This window comes from Pelophylax lessonae (genome assembly GCF_965119305.1).
Source record: "Pelophylax lessonae genome assembly, chromosome: 1".
Lineage (NCBI taxonomy): Eukaryota > Metazoa > Chordata > Amphibia > Anura > Ranidae > Pelophylax > Pelophylax lessonae.
Window position 1 is genome coordinate 43,271,580 of NC_138768.1, and position 20,740 is coordinate 43,292,319.

Sequence of the window (20,740 nt, forward strand, 5' to 3'; positions counted from 1 at the left end):
GGCAACAATGCAATACGAGATAGGCATGGTTACTAAAACAGTATTACTAAAACGTCTGAGGATCAGACCAGAATCCCAGCCCGCAAGCAAAGCACAGAAAAATATAACCGTGGACCTCCATGTAAGTTACAAACGCCCTCTGTAAACCAGGAAGGGGAACCCCCCCCCCTGAATCTTATGAACTGGGGTTGCATATAATCACCCTCTGAAGATATAGGTCCTGAGAGAGGTAGATACCCTATAAGCCACAAGAAAGGAGGAAGTATGGAATATCCGAAAGGAAGAAAAGGAAAGGAAAAGAAGGAAAGAACACAAGAAGAGAAAGGGGATAGGAGAAAGGATGGAGATGCTGGAGTGGATGCAAGAAGGGATCGGGTGGAGAAAATACAAAACACAGACAATTAGGATGAGGGAGGTGAGATGTACAGACGCCAGGGTTCCCATACTGCTTCAAATTCCGCTTGCTTGTCACGGAAGATGCTGACCATCTTCTCCTGGGTCATGATCCAAGAGATTTTGCGTTTGGTCGCCCCCATTGAGACCGAGGGGGACTTCCAAGCCCGAGCCAAGGTAAGCTTCCCCCCCAACAACATGAAATGCATGAGCTTCAAACTGGTTCTGGGCCCTTTTACACCAGAGCCAAGAAGCAGTGCTACTTCCGGGGTCCTGGGAGCCGGAAGCCCAGTAACTTTGCGGATCAGACTAAACAATTTATTCCAAAAACTACGGATACGCGGGCATTCCCACCAAATATGGAGAAAGGAACCCTGATGTCCGCACTCGCGAAAGCAAAGAGGATCAGTCCCCGGGTACATTCTGGCTAGACGGGTGGGAACAAGGTACCAACGCGTAATAATCTTAACATTAGCTTCAACTAGAGACATATTCAAGATACCTTTAAAAGCCCTCCGGAAAATGGAGTTCCAGGTGTCCGGTTCCCACGATAGCTCCAGATCCCTTTCCCAGGAAAGGGCGTAACCGGGCTTGTCAGGTGAGTCGATCAAAGCCCTGTAAATCAACGAAATACCTCCCCTCTGGACTTGAGCTTGTGCACACCAGCATTCATATGAAGTGGCCCGGGGTTCAACATCTGAACCTGCGACCATAGATGATAGGAAATGTCTAATCTGGTGCAACCTAAATTTTTCTGAGGAAGGCATATCAAGCTTACTCGTACAGTGTGCGACTGACAAGGGGCCCTGAGGTGAGAGGAAGTGTCCTATCCTGAATAGTCCCTTGTTGGTCCACCATCGAAAAGCCCTTATGTTTAGTCCCGGAACAAAGTCCGGATTGTTAAAAATATGTGTCAGGGGTTTGTGAGCCGAGATAAGTGTAGGATGTGTATATAGTCTATCGCACAGCGCTAATGAGTGAGAGAGGGAAGGTGCCAATACAGGAGGTCTCCTACTTGGAGGAGCCCAAACCAAGTAATCTATGGTGTGATTAGGGACCGATTGTCGTTCCATATCAACCCAATCCGGTCTGCCCCCCATAGCATATACCACCGAGAATTGTGCCAGTTGGGCTGCCTGGTAGTATCTCCAAAGCAGGGGGACCCCTAGGCCCCCCTGTAAGCGGCTTCTGAAGAGGACCCTCCGCGGGAGTCGGGGACCTCTGGTGCCCCAAATAAACTGAACCATCTTGGATTGAAGACTCTGCAATTTCCCTTTAGTTACCTGTATCGGGAGTGATCTAAAAAGGTACAATATCCTGGGGAGAAGGTTCATTTTAACAGAATGAACTCTTCCCAACCAGGAAATGTTCCCTCTGGCCCAAAGTTCCATATCGGTAGACAATTTAGCGAACAGAGGCGGGTAGTTGGCTTGGTACAAAGAGGAGATGGAGGCGGTCAAATTGACCCCCAGGTACGGGATAGAGGTGGTGGCCCAGGAGAACGGAAAATTTTCCCGGAGGGTCTGCAACATTGATTGCGGGAGACTGACGTTCAAGGCTATTGACTTAGAGAGATTTACCTGGAGGCCTGAGATTTTCCCAAACTCATCCAACAGTCGGAGAAGATTGGGACTAGTAATGAGCGGTCTCGAGAGGAAAAGAAGAAGGTCATCAGCGAACAATGCGCACTTGTGTTCTCTACCCCCGCACGAAATCCCTTTAATATCAGGATGGCTTCTGATTGCTATAGCCAGCGTTTCGATGGCCACCGCAAAAATGAGGGGGGACAGTGGACAGCCCTGTCTGGTCCCCCTGTGTATCGGAAACGTGTCCGAATAGTGGCCCTGCAGTTTCACGTGCGCAATAGGAGAAGAGTAGAGGGCTCTTAAGGCGTTTAGGAAAGAGGGGCCAAAACCCCACCTGCTCAAGACATCAAACACATACGGCCATTCAACCGTGTCAAAGGCCTTCTGGAGGTCCAAGGAAAGGAGAAAACCCTGTTGGGGTCTCCCTCCATCCCAGGGGGCCCCCAGAAGAGAAATGATGTCCACAGCCCTTCGGATCTGGTCAGGTCCCTGCCTCCCCGGCATGAACCCCACCTGATCTTTGTGAATATAGCGGCCTATAAAATCCGCCAACCTATTGGCCAATATTTTCGTCATAATTTTTAAATCGTTATTAATCAGTGAGATTGGTCTATAATTTTTAACGTCAGAAGTATCCTTGCCCGGCTTCGGGATAACCGAAATGTATGCGGTATTGGCCGAAGCCTCTAATTGCTGTCCCTGCCTAAGGGAATTAAAAAAACGCGCCAAATGCGGGGCAAGCACTGGACCAAACGCTTTATAATAACCCGAGGAAAACCCATCAGGCCCAGGGGCCGAACCTTTTTTCAAATGCTTAATTACCTCTAAGATTTCTAGCTCCGAGATGGGGGATTCCATGGATTTCATATGAGCCTCGGAAATACTAGGTAATGCCAGGCCATCCAGGAAGGCCGTCCTGCCCTGGATGGTCGCTCCCTCACTAGGAGTGTACAACTGAGAGTAGAATTTGTAAAAAGCGGTCATAATTTTTTGTGGGTTCTGAGTCATGGATCCATCCGAAGTCTTAATTTTGGGAAAAGCATAGGATCTGGGCCTGGGGGAAAGTTTAGCAGCTAGCCGGGGTCCTATTTTGTCGGTTTGGTAATAGAACTGTGCAGAGGACCAACGTAAACTTTTCTCTGCCCGGGTGGTAAGAGCCATGTTCAGGGCCAGACGACCCGCTTCCAAACACTGTCGCGACACTAGAGTTGGTTTTTTCTTATGTGCCCTAGACACTTCCCGGAATTCCTTCTCCAATTTAGCTATATCAATTTGATTTTCCCGCTTAAGTTTCGCCGCCAGCTGGATAAGCTTACCCCGCATGACAGCCTTATGAGCAGCCCACACGGTTTCTGGTGAGACCCCGCTTTGAGCGTTCAAATGAAAGTATTCAGTAATGTCTTTTTCCAGCATATTGCAGAGAGAGGGATTACTGAGCAAAGATTCGTTCAGACGCCACCTGCGCACCCCGTCCCGTGATCTAGGGGACAGGAGGTCCAAGATGACCACGGAGTGATCCGAAAGAGGTGATTCCCTGATATTCGCTTTAACGGCCAGAGGGACCTCAGCCGATGACAAGAAAATGTGGTCAATCCTGGCAAATGTGCCATGAGGGGCAGAGAAATGTGTGTATTCCCTGGAGGAAGGGTTGAGTTCCCGCCATATGTCTATCAGACCCAGTGAGTTAAGTTGCTTAGCGATGGTGAGACCACGTTTGGGTGGCCCCCACACTTTTGATTTTAAAGCCTCATTCAGACAGGTGTTGGCACATGAAGCCCATGACTGACCGCCTTGTATGTGTGGCTTCAGCTGCCAGGTACTGTCTACACCCAGCCCATTCATGTCAATGGGGAATGCCATGGCTGCAAGGACACAGCCGCTCGTCCACAGTTGACAACCTTTTAAATTGGTATGAGCGTTTGTGTCTGTGCAGCCTCTATATTAGTGATCGACCAATATCAGGTTTTTTTTGCCGATACCGATATTTTGGTCATCGCATATCGTTATTGGCCGATATTTTCGTACATTAAAAAATCTCCCGGTGGAAGGCATCGGGAGGGGGGAGGGGGGGGATGTCCCCTCCCGCTCCTTGTAATGACAGCCGAGCGGCTTCTCAGCCACATCGGTTGTCATTACAAGACAGCTGACCGTCTGCTATGGACGCCGGTATCGGGGTGATGCCTCAGTCTGCAGGCATCACTCCGGTACAAGCACTTTCCCGAAATATCGGCAATATCGGTAACCTCAGGGGCCCATTCTGACATATCGGGGGAAAGTGCATATCGGCCCCCCGATCTATCGGCTTGGCAGATAATCGGTCGATCCCTTCTCTATATCTCCATATGAATCAACTGCCTGTGTACAGCAACAATGTGCACATTCACAGGCTACAGGCGTCAGCACCCATCTTAATGAGGCCTAAATGAATCACCAGCTCTTCTTTTGTATTTTAACTCTAGGATCCCTTTAAGCCTAAAGTTTTATACAGGAATAGTTTGCACTTTGGAATGGCAAGTAATGTTTCTTTAATTCTGTTTACTGAATGTGGGGCTGAAAAACAGTCTGACCTGTAGGTGTCAGCGCCTAATTATTCAGAGCGGATAACCTTTTATTTGCCCTTTACAGAGCAGCTTTGTTTTGCCATTGTGCCATTCCTGATATTTCTGGTGCCACATTTTCCGAGTATTAATGTGTTTCCTCATTTCTCCAGCAAGATCTGTGCACCTTCCTCATCTCCCGGGCCTGCAAGAACTCCACGCTGGCCAACTACTTGTACTGGTATGTATACAGCTACTGACTGCTTACAATATACAGATAGACTGCTTACACTGGCATGTGTACAATTATTGACTGCTTGTATTATTTTTTTTTTATTTTTTTTTTTTTTATATACTGGTGTGTAGACATTTGTTGATGGCTCAAGTGTAGACCTTTACTGACTGCTGAGGATATCCAAAAAAAGACTGGCCAGGGAGAAATGTTATTTTATATACAACACACAGAAATTCCATAAAAACACACTATATCTAAAATTATTCAAATATTGCAAAAAAAAAAGAAGAAAAGATTTCTAATGTAACATAAGCATTAAAAAAAAGCAAATTCCATGAGGGAAATAGACCACAGAGTCCTAAATCATTGATCCATGTGAAGAAAAAAAAAAAAATGCCGACAATGGGAAAGGTGATGGCTATTGTAAATAAAGGCTGACCAAGATGTTCCTTCTTCACACCCAAAGTGAGTATCAAAACCTGCTTACCAGAATATATTGACCACTAAACTATAGGTGGTCCAATCAGACACAGGGAAATTGGTCTCCCTCAAACCATGTACCCTGGAATATCTCAGAGGACTCGATCCATTCTCCAGAACAAAAAGCGCTAACACAGTGTAGTATCTAAACCTATCACCAGAGAACGTTATTTAGGACGAAACGCGTAGGGTGGGGCCCACAACGGTGACGTCGCTACGCAATTACTCTCTGATTGGTCGGTTCCGTTGTTTAAGCCTGGAGCTCGGAAGGAAGCCCGCAGGAACGCCGCAGACTTCAGATGCTCGTTTATACGTCCTCTATGATGACATGCATTATTGGATATTGGATTTTGTAAGTACAATCACTGGTTTTAATATTAAAGCATTATTGGCATACTACACTATGTTAGCGCTTTTTGTTTTGGAGAATGGATCGAGTCCTCTGAGATATTCCAGGGTACATGGTTTGAGGGAGACCTACTTCCCTCTGCCTGATTGGACCACCTATAGTTCAGTGGTCAATATATTGTGGTAAGCAGATTTTGATACTCACTTTGGGTGTGAAATAGGAACGTCTTGGTCACCCTTTATTTACAATATCCATCACCTTTCCCATCGGTGGCATTTATTTTTTCTTCACATGGATCAATGATTTAAGTCTCTGTGGTCTATCTCCCCCATGAACTTTGCTTTTTTTATGCTTATATTACATTAGAATATTTATTAATTTTTTTTTGCAATTTTTTTTGCAATATTTGAATAACTTCAGATATAGTGTGTTTTTATGGAATTTCTGTGCGTTGTATAGAATATATACCCATATATATATATATATATATATATATATATATATATATATATATATATATATATATATATATATATATATATATATATATATATATAATATACCTTTATACTATGTTGTATATAATATAACATTTCTCCCTGGCCAGACTTTTTTTGGGTATCCTCATTTCAAAAGGAGATTAATGTATATGTTTTTTTTGCCATCTTTAGATAATATTTGAGTGTGAAGAATATTTTTGGAAGGGCACTGCTCTGTAGCCGCTCTGGTTGCTGCATTAATCTCTAAATAAGAAAAACAATTGGCTGTATTGTAGTCATGTTGTCACCCTCTCTGCATACATGTAAGTGATGTTGTGTGTCTTCTCAGGTATGTAATAGTGGAATGTGAGGACCAGGACACCCAGCTGAGGGACCCGCGCACTCATGAGATGTATCTGAATGTCATGAGGAGGTTTAGCCAGGCACTGCTGAAGGTAAGGTGAACTGATGGATACTGTCAGTACATCCCGGCACAGCTGTCATCCCTGGAAGTAATCAGTGTCACTCAGTGCCGGATAACATTCACCTGTTTTCCTGAGCTTTGCATTGTTAACCACTTCAGCCCCGGAAGATTTTACTCCCTTCCTGACCAGGCCCTATTTTGCGATTCTGCACTGCGTTATTTAATGGACAATTGCGCGGTCGTGCGACGCCGTACCCAAACTAAATTTACATCCTTTTTTTCCCCACAAATAGAGCTTTCTTTTGGCGGTATTTGATCACCTGTGCGATTTTTATTGTTTGCACTATAAACAAAAAAATAGCAACAATTTTGAAGAAAAAACAATATTTTTCACATTTTTTTTTCTATTTCTTCTTTTATATGAAATTCTCAAAAAAATAATAATTTAAAAATCAAATTTTTTTAACATTTTAGGCCAATTTGCTTTCTGCTACATATTTTTGGTAAAAAAAAAATCGCAATAAGGGTATTTTGATTGCGTCTTCTAACTGTGGGAAAGATTTATGTCATTTTTATTTTTTTACTAGTAACGACAGCGATCTGCGACATTGTGGTGGACAGATCGGACCCCCAACTGACATTTTTGACACTTTTGGGGGGACCAGTGACATTACTACAGTAATCAGTGCTATACATATGCACTGTTACTGTAATAATGACACTGGCAGGGAAGGGGTTAATACTGTTGGTGATCAAGGGTTAAATGTTAGCCTAGGGGAGTGATTCTAACTGTGGGAGGGTTGGGCTTGTGAGATGACCATAGAGACATGTGATCCTATATAGAAGGATCACAGGAGCTCTGTGATCATTCCAGGGAGAAGAACAGTCGGCTATGTTTACAACAGCTGACCGTCCTTCTCTGTCAGCGGGGAGCGATCGCGTGTGTCAGGAGGCAATCGGAGCCGCCTGACACACGCACTGGCTTCCCCACTGACAAACGGGGGCGGGAGCGTGCCACCGGCGGCGCGCACTCGCCCCCTAGACTCCCCAGAGCGAGCGCCATACAGTATGGCGATTTGCCTGGGAGCGGCTGCCTGCCGCAGTACATCTACGGTGGGCAGTCGGCAAGCGGTTTAAGGTAGAACTAAAGCAAAACTTTATTTTTTAATTTTGGAGGGTATAACCCCTGTCAGTTTTTATTTTTTTTACCATCTACTGTATGACTTCCCTTCACTTCCTGCCCCCATAACTAAAATGTTAGATATATATATAAAAAAGTGTGAGGAAATCCCTGAAAAGTGAGGGAATCCCAGAACTAGTGTCCCCATTGGACGATTTACCCTCTATTCCTGTTCTGGGGACAACCAAAAGTTTTGAATTTTGCTTTTGAAATGAAATGTAATTTTGAGGCGCTGTATATTAGTGTATAAAATGTAAATCACTAAGTGCTAGAAGATGGTGTGTAAATAAAATAGTATGGTTTGTTATTACCCACTTTTATTTATTTTTTTAGATCCCATGATGTCACACTGGGTTTCTGTGCTTCTCTTTGCAATGCATCAGTCATTAGCCGTTTCCTTCCCAGCCTGTCTGTTCCTTTCACTCATTCGATCTCAGTTCTGTCAATCATGGGGGCTCAGCATCACATGTGGGCGTTGCCTATGCACACACAGCCTGCCTAGGAATGCCCACTTCTCCACATTGACACCCACGCAGCAGGGCAAATCAATATTTATATAACTCCTCCCTAGAGCCAACCCCTTTGTTTGAACTGCTTGCTGCCTGCCCACTGTAGATGTACTGCTGTTGAGCAGCACATGCAGGCTAGACAGTGCACTGGTATGCCACTGGCTTGCTTCGGGGTTTGGGGCGCGCACCCCCTGCCAATCCGTGCTGTCATTGGGGCACACATTTCTGCTTACCCATGCTGTGATTGGACACAGCACATGTTTTGAAAGCTGATTTCAGCCAATTAATATGGCTGATGTCAGCTGATCAGCTGTGTCAAATCACACTGTGAACAGCAATCTGGCTGTTTCTTCTCCCTGCAAAGCAGGGAGAAAGAAATAGCAAAGTAAAATCAGCACAAATTGTTAGGCACACAGTTAACCCCTTGATCACCTGAAATTTTAAAGTGTTAGTCCACCCTAAAACTAAAATCTCTACATCTATAGGCCTCCACGGTCTAACACTAACCTGTCTAGAGTGCAAATCAGTATATATACATTTTTTGAAGCCGACCCGGTCACCAGCAGCGGAAGCTGTGCAGAGGACACGGCCGACAACGGCTGTGAAATGAAAGAGGAGTGACATCACCCATAGAATTACTATGGGGCTTCCGTTGTCAGCTGTGTCCTCTGCATCCGCCTACACAGCGAAACTGCGGCTGGGATTGGGTCGGTTTGGTTTAAAAAAAGGTATGTATACTGATTTCTTCTTTACAGGGCTAGATAGATTACTGTTAGATCGTAGAGGTCTATAGATGCTGGGATTTTAGTGTTAGGGTGGACTTCTACTTTCTCTATCATCCATTGACAGACGCAGCTCCATCTTCTTCACCATAGGGTTATGCTCCTCCAATCAGAAATAGGCACTAGGCAGGAAAAAAGCTTTACATGCCTATGGGGGCAGTCCCTGCAGGCATAACCCCACACACTCTGCTACAGCAGCCAGTTTGTTTCTGCTTAGTTTTGGAATAGGGCCTAGCTCCCTGCAGGGACTTCGGTCTTAGCTGTTACAGGGAATTTTTGTTATTTTATGATATTTTATTTTCATTAGTTAGTTCCTGGAGAACTACAAGCAACAGCTGGCTGTGGTTTCGGACTGGATAATCTAGATCCTTAAGGTCTCCCAGCCTGGCCAGCGAGTGTGTGCAGGTTATAGTCCAGAACTAGGCTGGGTGCTGTGGTGTTTTCAGATAGTTATTTACAGCACCCTGCTGTCCCTTCCCACCGACCATGGCCTGTATTGCATTGAGAAGCACAGAAACCCAGCGATGACATCACTGGGCATAAAATAAAGTATGTAGTGAAAATGGAAATATTATTTTTCTTTTTAGTAATTAGAATGTCAATGGAGGGGGGGGAAGAGAAACCCGAGAAGGCAACATATAAGCAGTTCAAGCTTTAGCTTTAATGGAAATTATTACTTGCATTATTCCACCGCCCTGCCCTATCCCTGTGATAGAAATAGGCAGTGACAGGTACTCTTTACTGAGAGATCTAGGGTCTATTAGCCCTCCTCTGTCCTTCACAGCACCAAGATCAGTGTGATCAGATGCTTTCTCAATTTAAAAATAATGCTGTTTACATCCGGTGAAACCTGGTGCCTTTCGGTTTCCTATATCAGAGAGATGATCAAAGCCGTTCTGGTCTCCCATTACCTCTATGGTGAGCCGGCAGGTTACTACTTGTAAAAGGCATCCAGCAGCTAATTAGCTGCTAGGATTGCTTTTCAAGAAAGCCAACTGTCGACTCTAAAAAACAATACCAGGATAATGCCTGCATCTGCAGGCATCATCCCAGTATACCCACTTGAAGTCCAGTGACGTACCTGTACATCACTGATCATCAATCGGTTTTTCTGGTCTTAGGAAGCCATTGAATCAAATTTGCAGCCAAGCAGCTAGAATTGTCTCAAGATACGGTATTTATTTATCCCTTGGTTATCCTGGTGTTCTTTACACCCTTGGTAGCAGGGAGAACCAGCTCCAAGTCTTACTAGTCAGAGCTTACACAGGACTGAGGACACTATCAGTGCCCCACATGACCAAGCACCAGCAATGTAATGTGGGAGGTGTGACGGAATGCTTGGCACCCCGCTTGGGTGCTTCCACCAAACAGTGCCTCCTGCTCTCCATCCTGTTCCAGCAGATCAAGAGCTAATACCAGCCCTTTTACCCCGAGCATCGTACACAGACAAGATGTTGAGTTAGAACCAAAGGAATGACTGTTTATTGAACAGAAATACAGGTTTTTATACACTTCAAAAGTAGGTCAGTCACCACATGAACAATAAAACCAAATATTTACCCAAAACATCACACAATGGTTTAGATAAGGAAATAGAGTTGACACAAGGCTAATCCCATCATAGAAACCTCCATGAGTTAAGCCTGGTACACACTGAGTTTTTTTTTCGTCCATGCCAGCGGCTTTAACGAAAAAGCAATATCCCCCATTGAGCTGCTGTGTTCCGACAGGGGGACAATCCCCCGCCAGAACACTCTGATCAGCACTCTCTGCCATTGGCTGAGAGTGCTGATCGTGGAGTCGGTTGGCTGCTGGTTTTCCAGCATGCTCTTCCAACAGAAGCCAGCAAAATTTCTGTCTTTTTTTTTTTTTGAACGGGCTGATGTCTCCCGACATTTGGCTCATGTGTACAGGGCTTTAGCCAACAGACAGAAACAATAGGTGACTCAATTAACTCATTTAACAATGGGAATTCAACCTTAGGAGGCACACAATAAGCACATAACAAACCGTTATTCCACCGTTATTCCACCGTTATTCCAACCCCCTCGCCAGAACACTCAGGTCAGCGCTCTCTGCCATTGGCTGAGAGTGCTGATCGGGAGTCGGTTGGCTGCTGGTTTTCCAGCATGCTCTTCCAACAGAAACCAGCCAAATTTCCGGCTTCTGTCGGATAGACTGACATACACAGGGCCAAATGTCGCCCAGTTTTTTTTTTTTTTTTTTGAACGGGCCGATGTCTCCCAACATTTGGCTCTTGTGTACAGGGTTTAGCCAACAGACAGAAACAATAGTTAACTCAATTAACTAATTTAACAATGGGAATTCAACCTTAGGAGGCACACAATAAGCACATAACAAACCGTTATTCCACCTTAAACTGTCTGGCATCAGTCTACAACAGTCTGAGACAAACTCATACAATGTTCTAGCTGTCTGAAAAGGTGGAATTCATTTATTTTCAAAGATTTCATGAGGGATATTGTTGGTAAATATTTCTGTCCCAAGTGAAGAAGCCTCCAACCCAGTCTGCAGGAGGGCCACCATTATTCCTCTGACCATTAAGCTATACAAGATTAATATTACACTATTTCTTCCACTCCAAAACTAATTGTCCTTATTCAGGGAATTAATCCAAGCCTAGCTCTCAGCGTTCCTCACATTATTGTTGGAGAATGATCTGCTGTCTGCATGGGCCATAATCTGTGGGTTGGAGGCAAGCCCCTAGTCCTTTTCAAAAGCCTCTGTCCTGGTTGGGTCTGTCACAAGAGGAATCGAAGGGAGCCTCATGCTCCCCTATACCCGAAAGTACTATTTTTGTTTCCCTGGGCTAAAAGGGTGCCGGCGGATCAATGGGAAAGGTAAGTATAAGCAGCCTCAGGGGCTGGCATTAAAGTAAACTTGAACCTTTAACTTTATGGGCAAAGCACAAGTTTTCTTTAAGGAATTCTAGATTACAAGAGTGTGATAAAGATAGAACAGCTGAGGATTTAGAAATAGTCTGCAGAGATATAGTGTCGCTAATGTGATGTTCTAGCTTTAGCTGCCTGCTTCATGCTGATAATGCCACATTCCTGCATTAAACAGCTGCCATTAATAAATAATTGTCCACTGCCCATGATGCTGCATGTCTTCTGTTCTGAGCACAGTGCCGGCTCTTGAAGGGGAACAGATCTGTCGTCTCCCAACAAGCAGATAACGTGTACATCAAGTAATAAGCGTTAAGACCTCATTCCCGCTCTCTCTTCTCTGGCTCAGGGCGATAAGTCTGTGCGAGTGATGCGTTCGCTGCTGGCGACACAGCAGACCTTTGTAGATAGACTGGTTCATCTCATGAAGGCAGTGCAGCGTGAAAGTGGAAACAGAAAAAAAAAGGTAAGAGACTGCTCTGCTGTCCAACTGTGGCGGTCCTCCGCCTTCTGTTCTTCTTATCACTTTCTTCTTTGCAGGCCTACATGACCTAGGGACTGATTTACTAAGACTGGAGTGTGCGAAATCTGGTGCAGCTCTGCAAAGAAACCAATCCGCTTCTTCTTCAGCTTGTTCAATTAACCTTTCATATAAAACCTGGTAGCTGATTGGTTTCTGTGCAGAGCTGCACCAGAATTTGCACACTCCAGGTTTAGTAAATGAACCCCCTAGTGTCTGCTGGATTGTAGCACTAGTCCCCGTAATAAACACTGTCTGCTATCTATATTATTCAATCAGATTTTATCTAAGCTTTACAAATGAAAAATTAGTATTAACCTCACTTCACAAAAAAACAATATAAAATAAAAAAAATCATACGCTAAGAAAACAAATCGTTAAGTATCTGGCTGTAAACAAAGCCACTAATTGAAGACACAGCGATCACTAGTGTTTTTCCAGTTTACACTATCAAGTGGCCTCTCCTGGCTGCCACTCCCCTGCAGCTCCTCTTTCCTTCCATGCAGATCTGCTCCTGGTCACCTTACCTCACCTTTCCTCTGCTGCCGACACGTATCCTCCAGACCATATCACTAACCCTTCACCGCACACATCCCTTGTATCATTCACTTCACCCCCTGGTCACCGCCACACATTCCTCCCTTACTACCTCACAAGATCCACCCCCCACAAACTGCACATCCCTTCTAGGCTACATTGTACCTCCTACTCCCAATACATTGTTCCCTGCCTGCTTCACCTCCTAGACATAGCATATCCCTCCCCTGGCCACACCGCCTCACCCTACTCGCAGCACATTCCTTCCTGGCCATCTCATCCCCCACTACAGCACATTCCTGCCCACCCACCCCACCGCATGCTTACAGTGCATCTGTTCTCCAGCCACCTCACCCCTGCTAACAGCGTATTGTTCTCAATCATCCTCACAGTGTACATCAATTCTAGTCTTAGTCACCGCCTACTCACTTTGTATCCTTCCCCAGCCACTCCATTCCCCGCTCACAGCACATCCCTCCTTAGGTAATTAGTTCCCTGATCACAGCACATCCTTCCTTAGGCACCTCAACCCCTGATCACATTCTTCCTCGGCCTCCTAGCACAGCACATCCTTCCTTAGGCACCTCAACCCCTGATCACATCCTTCCTTGGCCTCCTAGCACAGCACATCCTTCCTTAGGCGCCTCAACCCCTGATTGCATCCTTCCTCGGCCATCTAGCACATCTCATCCTTCCTTAGGCACCTCAACCCCTGATCACATCCCTCGGCCTCCTAGCACAGCACATCCTTCCTTAGGCGCCTCAAACCCTGATCACATCCCTCCTTAGGCGCCTTAACCCCTGATCACATCTTTCCTCTGCCATCTAGCGGAGCACCTCCTTCCTTAGGCACCTCAACCCCTGATCCCATCCTTCTTCTGCCTCCTAGCACAGCACATTCTCCCTTAGGCACCTCAACCCCTGATCACATCCTTCCCCGGCCATCTAGCACAGCACATCCTTCCTTAGGCACCTCAGCCCCTGATCACAGCACATCCTTCCTCAGCCACCTAGCACAGCACAACTCTCCTTAGGCACCTCAACCCCTGATCACATCACATGCCTCCTTAGGCACTTCAACCCCTGCTTACAGTATATCCCTCCTTAGGCACCTCAACCCCTAATCACACCACATCTTTCCTCGGCCATCTAGCACAGCACATTCCTCCTTAGGCACCTCAACTCCTGATCAGAGCACATCCTTCTTTGGCCACCTAACACAGTACAACCCTCCTTAGGCACTTCAACCCCTGCTTACATCACATGCCTCCTTAGGCACCTTAACCTCTGATCACAGCACTTCCTTCCTTGGCCTCCTAGTACAGCACATCCCTCCTTTTGGCACCTTTACCCCTTCTCACAGCACATCCTGAGTCAGCCACCTAGCACAGCACATCCCTCCTAGTCAAAGCACCTCTTGCTCACAGTGCACCCTTCATAGGCCTGCCCCCAAACATACCCTTTTGGAATGATTTTGCAATTTTCTGAAACAAAATGATGGTGGTGTTGTATATTATAGCACTTGACTCCACTTTTTGACTGATCACTTTTATTGCTGTCACAGCAATGTAAACATCATTTGTGACAGTAATAGGCAGTGACAGGCACTCTTTATGGAGGGATCTGTGGGTCAAAGTATTTAAAATACCGAAATCGTCATTTTTGAACACTGTCATTTTTTTAAAAATTGGCACCATTGGCAGCTGAGTAAACCGGAAGTGATGTTGCTTCAGGGTTAAGTAATCGGAGACCCGATCTAAGCCGAATCCAGCTTCGCTCGGGACTCCAACCAGCCGGCGGACGTGCCGGCTGGTTGCTCGGGTCTCCCTGTGTGACAGGAGACCCAGGCAGAGCCGCGGAAGGCAGTGGGGGGGGGGGGGGGGCGTTCAGCTCACTGGGATAAAAGCCGAGCAGCTGCTGAACTGCATCAGCTGTTATCTTCTGAAAGCCGACCACTGGCTCTAAAAGATAGTACTGGGCTTATGCCTGCAAGCATCATCCTGGTGCAACCTCTTCTGCAAGCCGACATGCAGGTACCTCAGTTTTTGGGAAGTGGTTAAGCTGAGGTTTTTTCTTTTGTTTAAATGTACTGGACCTCATATTTTTGAACATTGGTTGTTCTCGGTTGCATCCCATCTGTGTCTCTGCCTCATTTTTAAGCAGCAGACTATTCATGTTTGGTGGCCGCCTGCAATAAAACACTTCAGAATATTTCCATTGTAGGTATAGGTTCTAATTCAAGTGTATATTTGGTGTGGATTGATTTCCACAATGAATTTTAGTTTTTTCTAGCCTACTTCTTTTACGGCCCATTCGCTGTTGGCGATTATGCAGGAGACCTGGCATCTTGGGTTACCAGAACCATACAGTCCTACAAGTGATGTTATGTGTTGTATGATAAGTATCTACGTTCTTCCAGGAGTTCAGTAGAGTTGATGTAAATGTTGGTGGATCGATTTTAGGCTTGTATGCCTCTGTTTTTTCAAATTTTGCATAATGAAATGTACTTTTTTTATTACATTGTTGTGTCCTATGCTGAGCCTCTAAAGTCTGATAAGTTATGCAGGTTCTGGCTTACCTGGTCCCGAATCTTTTTTGGATGTTCCTTCACGGATGTGGCCCTAGCCAAAATATTTTCTTTGGATGTGCCGGAGTCCTAGCGAGGGATCCTGACGATTACCTGGAGTGGCAGCCCCATTGAAAGAGGTTGTAAACTCGTTTAAACATTTTTTTTTTTACAACCTGCAAGAGAAAGACATAATGATGCATACTAGCTCATTATGAAATACTTACCTTAGAACGAGCCCCCGCCGTGCCGCTCTCTTACCTGTATGACGAGCGACATGTTCAGTCGCCCGTCTTCTGGGATCGCGGCATCCGGCCATCTGATTGGCCGGTGCTGCGGTGACGTCACTCCCGCGCACACGCGCGGGAGCCGACGGTCACGGCACGGGGCTCTGAAGGAACGGCACGATCAGCCATTCCTTCAGAGCGCATGCGCCAGTGACGTCACTGGCTGCATTAAAGGTAAATATCTCCTAAACCGTACATGTTTAGGAGATATTTACAGTACCTATAGGTAAGCCTTATCATAGGCTTACCTATAGGTACAACTTCCTGAGGAGGGTTTACTTCCTCTTGAAAGCAATTGTGGTCACTCACATGCATTGGGAGGCTGTAAGCCTCCCTTTGCTTTCAATGGGGCTGCCTCCCGCTGTTAATCGCTGGGAACTCCTGCACGTGATCGCAAGTATGAATGGGACCTTAATATGAGCTATCTTGAAGTTTATAAACTCACTTTTTGAAGATCTCCACATGTTCAACTTGAATTCTGTGACACATAGTCACTATGCCCTGTGCGTTGGCACTGCTGTGTCACACATTTCACAGTGCCTGCCTTCTGAACTACAGAGGTGCTGAGAGGAGGAGCTTCAGAAGCTGAGTTAGTACAGGAATCACTGCTTGCAGGCATCAAGGTACCATGGGATACATAGTCCTTAGAAATTGACAGTCATGAGCAGAGGAGAAGCTGCAAAGCATGCAGGGAATCCAGGAAGTTGTGAAAAGAGATGACCAGCTGACCGCCCCATAACATGAATTTTCAATGAATCGTGTATTGGATTGTCAAATATAACTATTGTTTGCATTTCTATTACAATGTTGATGTTATGAAATGAAAGTGTATGCTATGACCATAGAACTTCTCTTCTATCATTCCGTTGCTGTTCACAGAATGAAAGGCTCCAAGCTTTATTGGCAGACAATGAGAAGATGAACCTATCAGAGTTTGAACCGATCCCTCTACCACTTGAGCCCCAAGTGAAGATTAGAGGAATCATTCCAGAGAAAGCCACACTCTTCAAGGTGCACCTTTCATACCTCTTAATAGAAGCTTTGCATTGTTTTTGACTTTCACAAGTCTTTTTGAAATAATCTCTCTTTCTGTATTATACCCATGGGTATGAGAGGCTTAGATGTCAATTCACATACCAAATCTGAGGAATTGGCAGCAGATGGTATGTTAGGTTATGTTCATGAAGACATCAGGGGTGTACCCCAGGCACCTTAGTCTAATACATAAAAGAAGAGATGCACCGAAATTTCAGCAGCCGAAATATATTGGCCAGAAATTGTGCTTTCGGCATTTTGCCAATAATGGCACCAAAAACGCCATGAATTTACCACAATTTTACTGTGCTGATGGTGTGGTTTTTATAGGTCATGTGACTGAAAAACCACATCAAAAAACGTAACATGGGTGTGTTATTGATGCGTTCTTGCTTTGTTTTCAATGCATTTCAACGGGGAGGTGTGTTTTTGGTGTGGTTTATTTTTTTTTTTTAACTGACCAGAAGTGCAGCAAGCAAGATTTTTAACAACCGAACGGAAGTGCAACTGACCAGTGTGAAGAAATGCATAGAATTTAAAGGGATGCATTTTTCTTGAGCCTTTCTTGCACCAAAGGTGTCGTTAATGACTGACAATGAATTCATATTCATTTAAATTCATAATAATAATTCACTGCTTGCTGACTGTATAACTTACATATAGAAACTCTTTGGAATTAAGTATTCCAGTATGTATATGGCTATATAGAAAAGCCAGGTCTGTCCTGTCCACTAAACGTACACGTTCCAATTTGTACGCAGAGAAGATCTGCGTTGGACTATAGGAAACAGACCATAAAATATTAATATAAAAAGAGTAATTTTATTGAATAAACATAAAAATATATATCAAACAAAAGTGTACAGACATTATTGTCCCACTGATCCTGCAATGCCGGGTCTGAGGCGTGCATTTACGCCACCGGCGATCTGCACCCGCTATGATTATACACAGCAGGAGCTGACCTGTGGGTACCGCGGACTCAATGTCCACCGGCACCCGCTGATCCTTAGGCAGAGAGCCAGAACTGCAATCTGCCTATGTAAACAACGCAGAGCACTGTTCTTTCAGTAGGGCAAGCATGGATCCGGATGTCCCAGAGGTGTTCTATTGGATTTAGGTCAGGCGAGCGTGGGGGCCATTCAATGGTATCAATTCCTTTATTCTCCAGGAACTGGCTGCATACTCTCCTTACATGCGGTCGGGCATAGTCATGCACCAGGAGGAACCCAGGACCCCCTGCAACAGTGTAGGGTGTGACAATGGGTCTAAGGATTTCATCCCTATACCTAATGACATTCAGGGTGCCATTGTCTAGCCTGTAGAGGTCTGTGCGTCCCTCCATGGATATGTCTCCCCAGACCATCACCGACCCACCACCAAAGCAAACCGGTCATGCTCAATGATGTTACATGCATCATAACGTTCTCCATGGCTTCTCCAGACCCTTTCACGTCTGTCACATGTGCTCAGGGTAGACCTGCTCTTATCTGTGAAAAGCACAGGGCACCAGTGGTGGACCTGCCAATTCTGGTGTTCAATGGCAAATGCCAATCCATCTCCACAGTGCTGGGCAGTGAGCACTGGGCCCACTAGAGGACGTTGGGCCCTCAGGCCACCCTCATGAAGTCTGTTTCTGATTGTTTGGTCAGAGACATTCACACCAGTGGCCTGCTGGAGGTCATTTTGTAGGTCTCTGGCAGCGCTCATCCTGTTCCTCCCTGCACAAAGGAGCAGATACCGGTCCTGCTGATGGATTAATGACCTTCCACAGCCCTGCCCAGCTCTCCTAGAGAAACTCCGTTACTGGAATCTCCTCCATGCTCTTGAGACTGTGCTGGAAAACACAGCAAACCTTCTGGCAATGGCATGTATTGATTTGCCATCCTAGAGGAGTTGGACTGCCTGTGCGACTTCTATAGGGTCCAGGTATCGCCTCATGTTACCAGTAGGGACACTGACCCTGGCCAAATGCAAAACTAGAGAAAAACAGTCAGAAAAGATGAGTAGGGGAAAAAAAAAAATCAGTGGCCTCCACTTGTAAACCATTCCTGTTTTAGAGATCGTGACATTGTTGCCCATCTAGTACACCTGTTAAGTTCATTAACACCTAAACAGTTTAAACTGAATAACCACCCCCTCTGCTACTTAACTGACCAGATCAATATCCCGGGAGTTCAATTCACTTGATACTATACTCTGATTAAAAATGGTTCCTTTAATTTTTTTGAGCAGTGTATATAAAAATATAGAGAAGGGGAGAAATTGGTGCAGAGTGTCAGAACTGCTGCAGTAGTCTATGCATTGGGCAGATGTGACCATGGTTGGTTTAAATGAGAAGAAAGTCCAGTGGAGTTGCTATGCACTTTGATGGCCGCCTCCAGTGAAGGATGAAGTTACCCTGTGTGGATTCAAGCAAAGAAAAAGAGAAGACCGGGCGCCGATCTAAGTGTAGCAATGCAGAATTTTAATCACAATTTTAAAAGAGTTCTACTCACAAGAGTACAGTAAAAACAGGCATCTCAAAAGAGTGGTGGGTTCAGGCAGTGTCCATTCAGGGGGTCCTTCCGTGATCCTGACGGAGCTGGTGCTGTAGGGGATGAGCTGCAGTCTCCTGGCGGGGGACGCGCTGATCGCTCGGTGGTGGTTTAGCAGCGTGGGTCCGTAGGTAGGAGGGCCGTGATGTCACTTCCTGGAGACACTGCGCAATCGAACGGCGACGTGTTGCGGAGCATGCGCTCCTTCTTCAGGCCTAGCAGGGGCCATTTTGGGTATGGGCTTATAAGCCAGTAGTTCGGAGAGGTTAATTACGGTGGCTCAGCAGGGACAATACGAACAATACAAAACACAGCACAGTGCCACGGAGATGTGTGAAAGGCAGAGAACAGTATGAAAGCTAGAAATAGACTGTTCACTACTGGAGAGGACAAGTGAGAGGGAGCAAGGACAACCTAAAAGGCAATGTGTAACTAAGTGGGATGACATGGAGATCAATCAAAAATGGACAAATGGTTCTCTTAATTAATTGGAAAAAAAAGATAGAAAAAAGGATAACAATAATGATAAAATTATATAAATAAATATAAAAATAAAAATGAAAATACAAATAATTAAAATGCAAATAAAAATAGAAATAAAAATAGGACAAAAATAAAAATGAAAAATAGCAATAAAATAATAACAATAATAATAATAATATTAATAATAAAAATAAAAATAAAAAATAAAAATAAAGAAAAATGAATATGGAAGTAAAAATAAAAATAAACATAAGGATAATTTGGATAAGACATAGATGGAATAACATATGGGTATGTGGTATAACCAGAACAGTTGTACGGACTTGTAGGATCTATACAATAGATACTCACTTGGGAAGTTGCTAATGGTATGGACATATTAGGACCTATATGATGGGTACTTACTTTGGAAGTTACATATGGTGAAGGAGTTATTATCGAAGAAGATGAGAGGAATCACTGGAGAATAAGATGATGAACCTGGGCAAAGAATATTCAAATTAATAACAGAAAACCAGTTGGAGGAGAACATAATATGGGAGATGGGCTACAGCAGCACATATAAAAAAATATATATATATAAAAAAAAAAAAAACGGTCGGTTTCGGCCAAGGGCATCCTGAATTTTCGGTTTCTAAACCAAAATTTACTTTTGATGCACCTCTACATAGAAGTGGTAAAACTCCAATATAATGTCTATGGTAACAACAGTGATGAGCTCTTTCTGCAAGTACCTGTGTTAGTCTTCAGATTGACCTGTGTCCCCCTGGAGCCCCCTTTAGGTCCCAGACCCAAGCTGTACGCTCAGCTGGGATTTGTTGGCAATGTCCAGAGAGCTGCACTGAGGCAAGAAATACAGGGTGTTGGAGATGTACCGTAGGAACTTATTAGGGTGTATATCCTACACCTAAG

At 44.9% G+C, this 20,740-nt stretch overlaps 1 protein-coding gene across 1 annotated transcript in view; it reads left to right on the plus strand.

Moving 5' to 3' along the window:
- The window catches only part of PIK3C3 (phosphatidylinositol 3-kinase catalytic subunit type 3), a 389,362-nt gene that overhangs the window by 144,150 nt on the left and 224,472 nt on the right, over nucleotides 1-20,740 (plus strand). Inside the window, exons 13-16 of the mRNA XM_082248227.1 lie at nucleotides 4,690-4,757; nucleotides 6,409-6,514; nucleotides 12,213-12,329; nucleotides 16,653-16,784. Coding sequence (XP_082104353.1) covers nucleotides 4,690-4,757; nucleotides 6,409-6,514; nucleotides 12,213-12,329; nucleotides 16,653-16,784 — 423 coding nt within the window. The remainder of the gene's footprint in view (nucleotides 1-4,689; nucleotides 4,758-6,408; nucleotides 6,515-12,212; nucleotides 12,330-16,652; nucleotides 16,785-20,740) is intronic.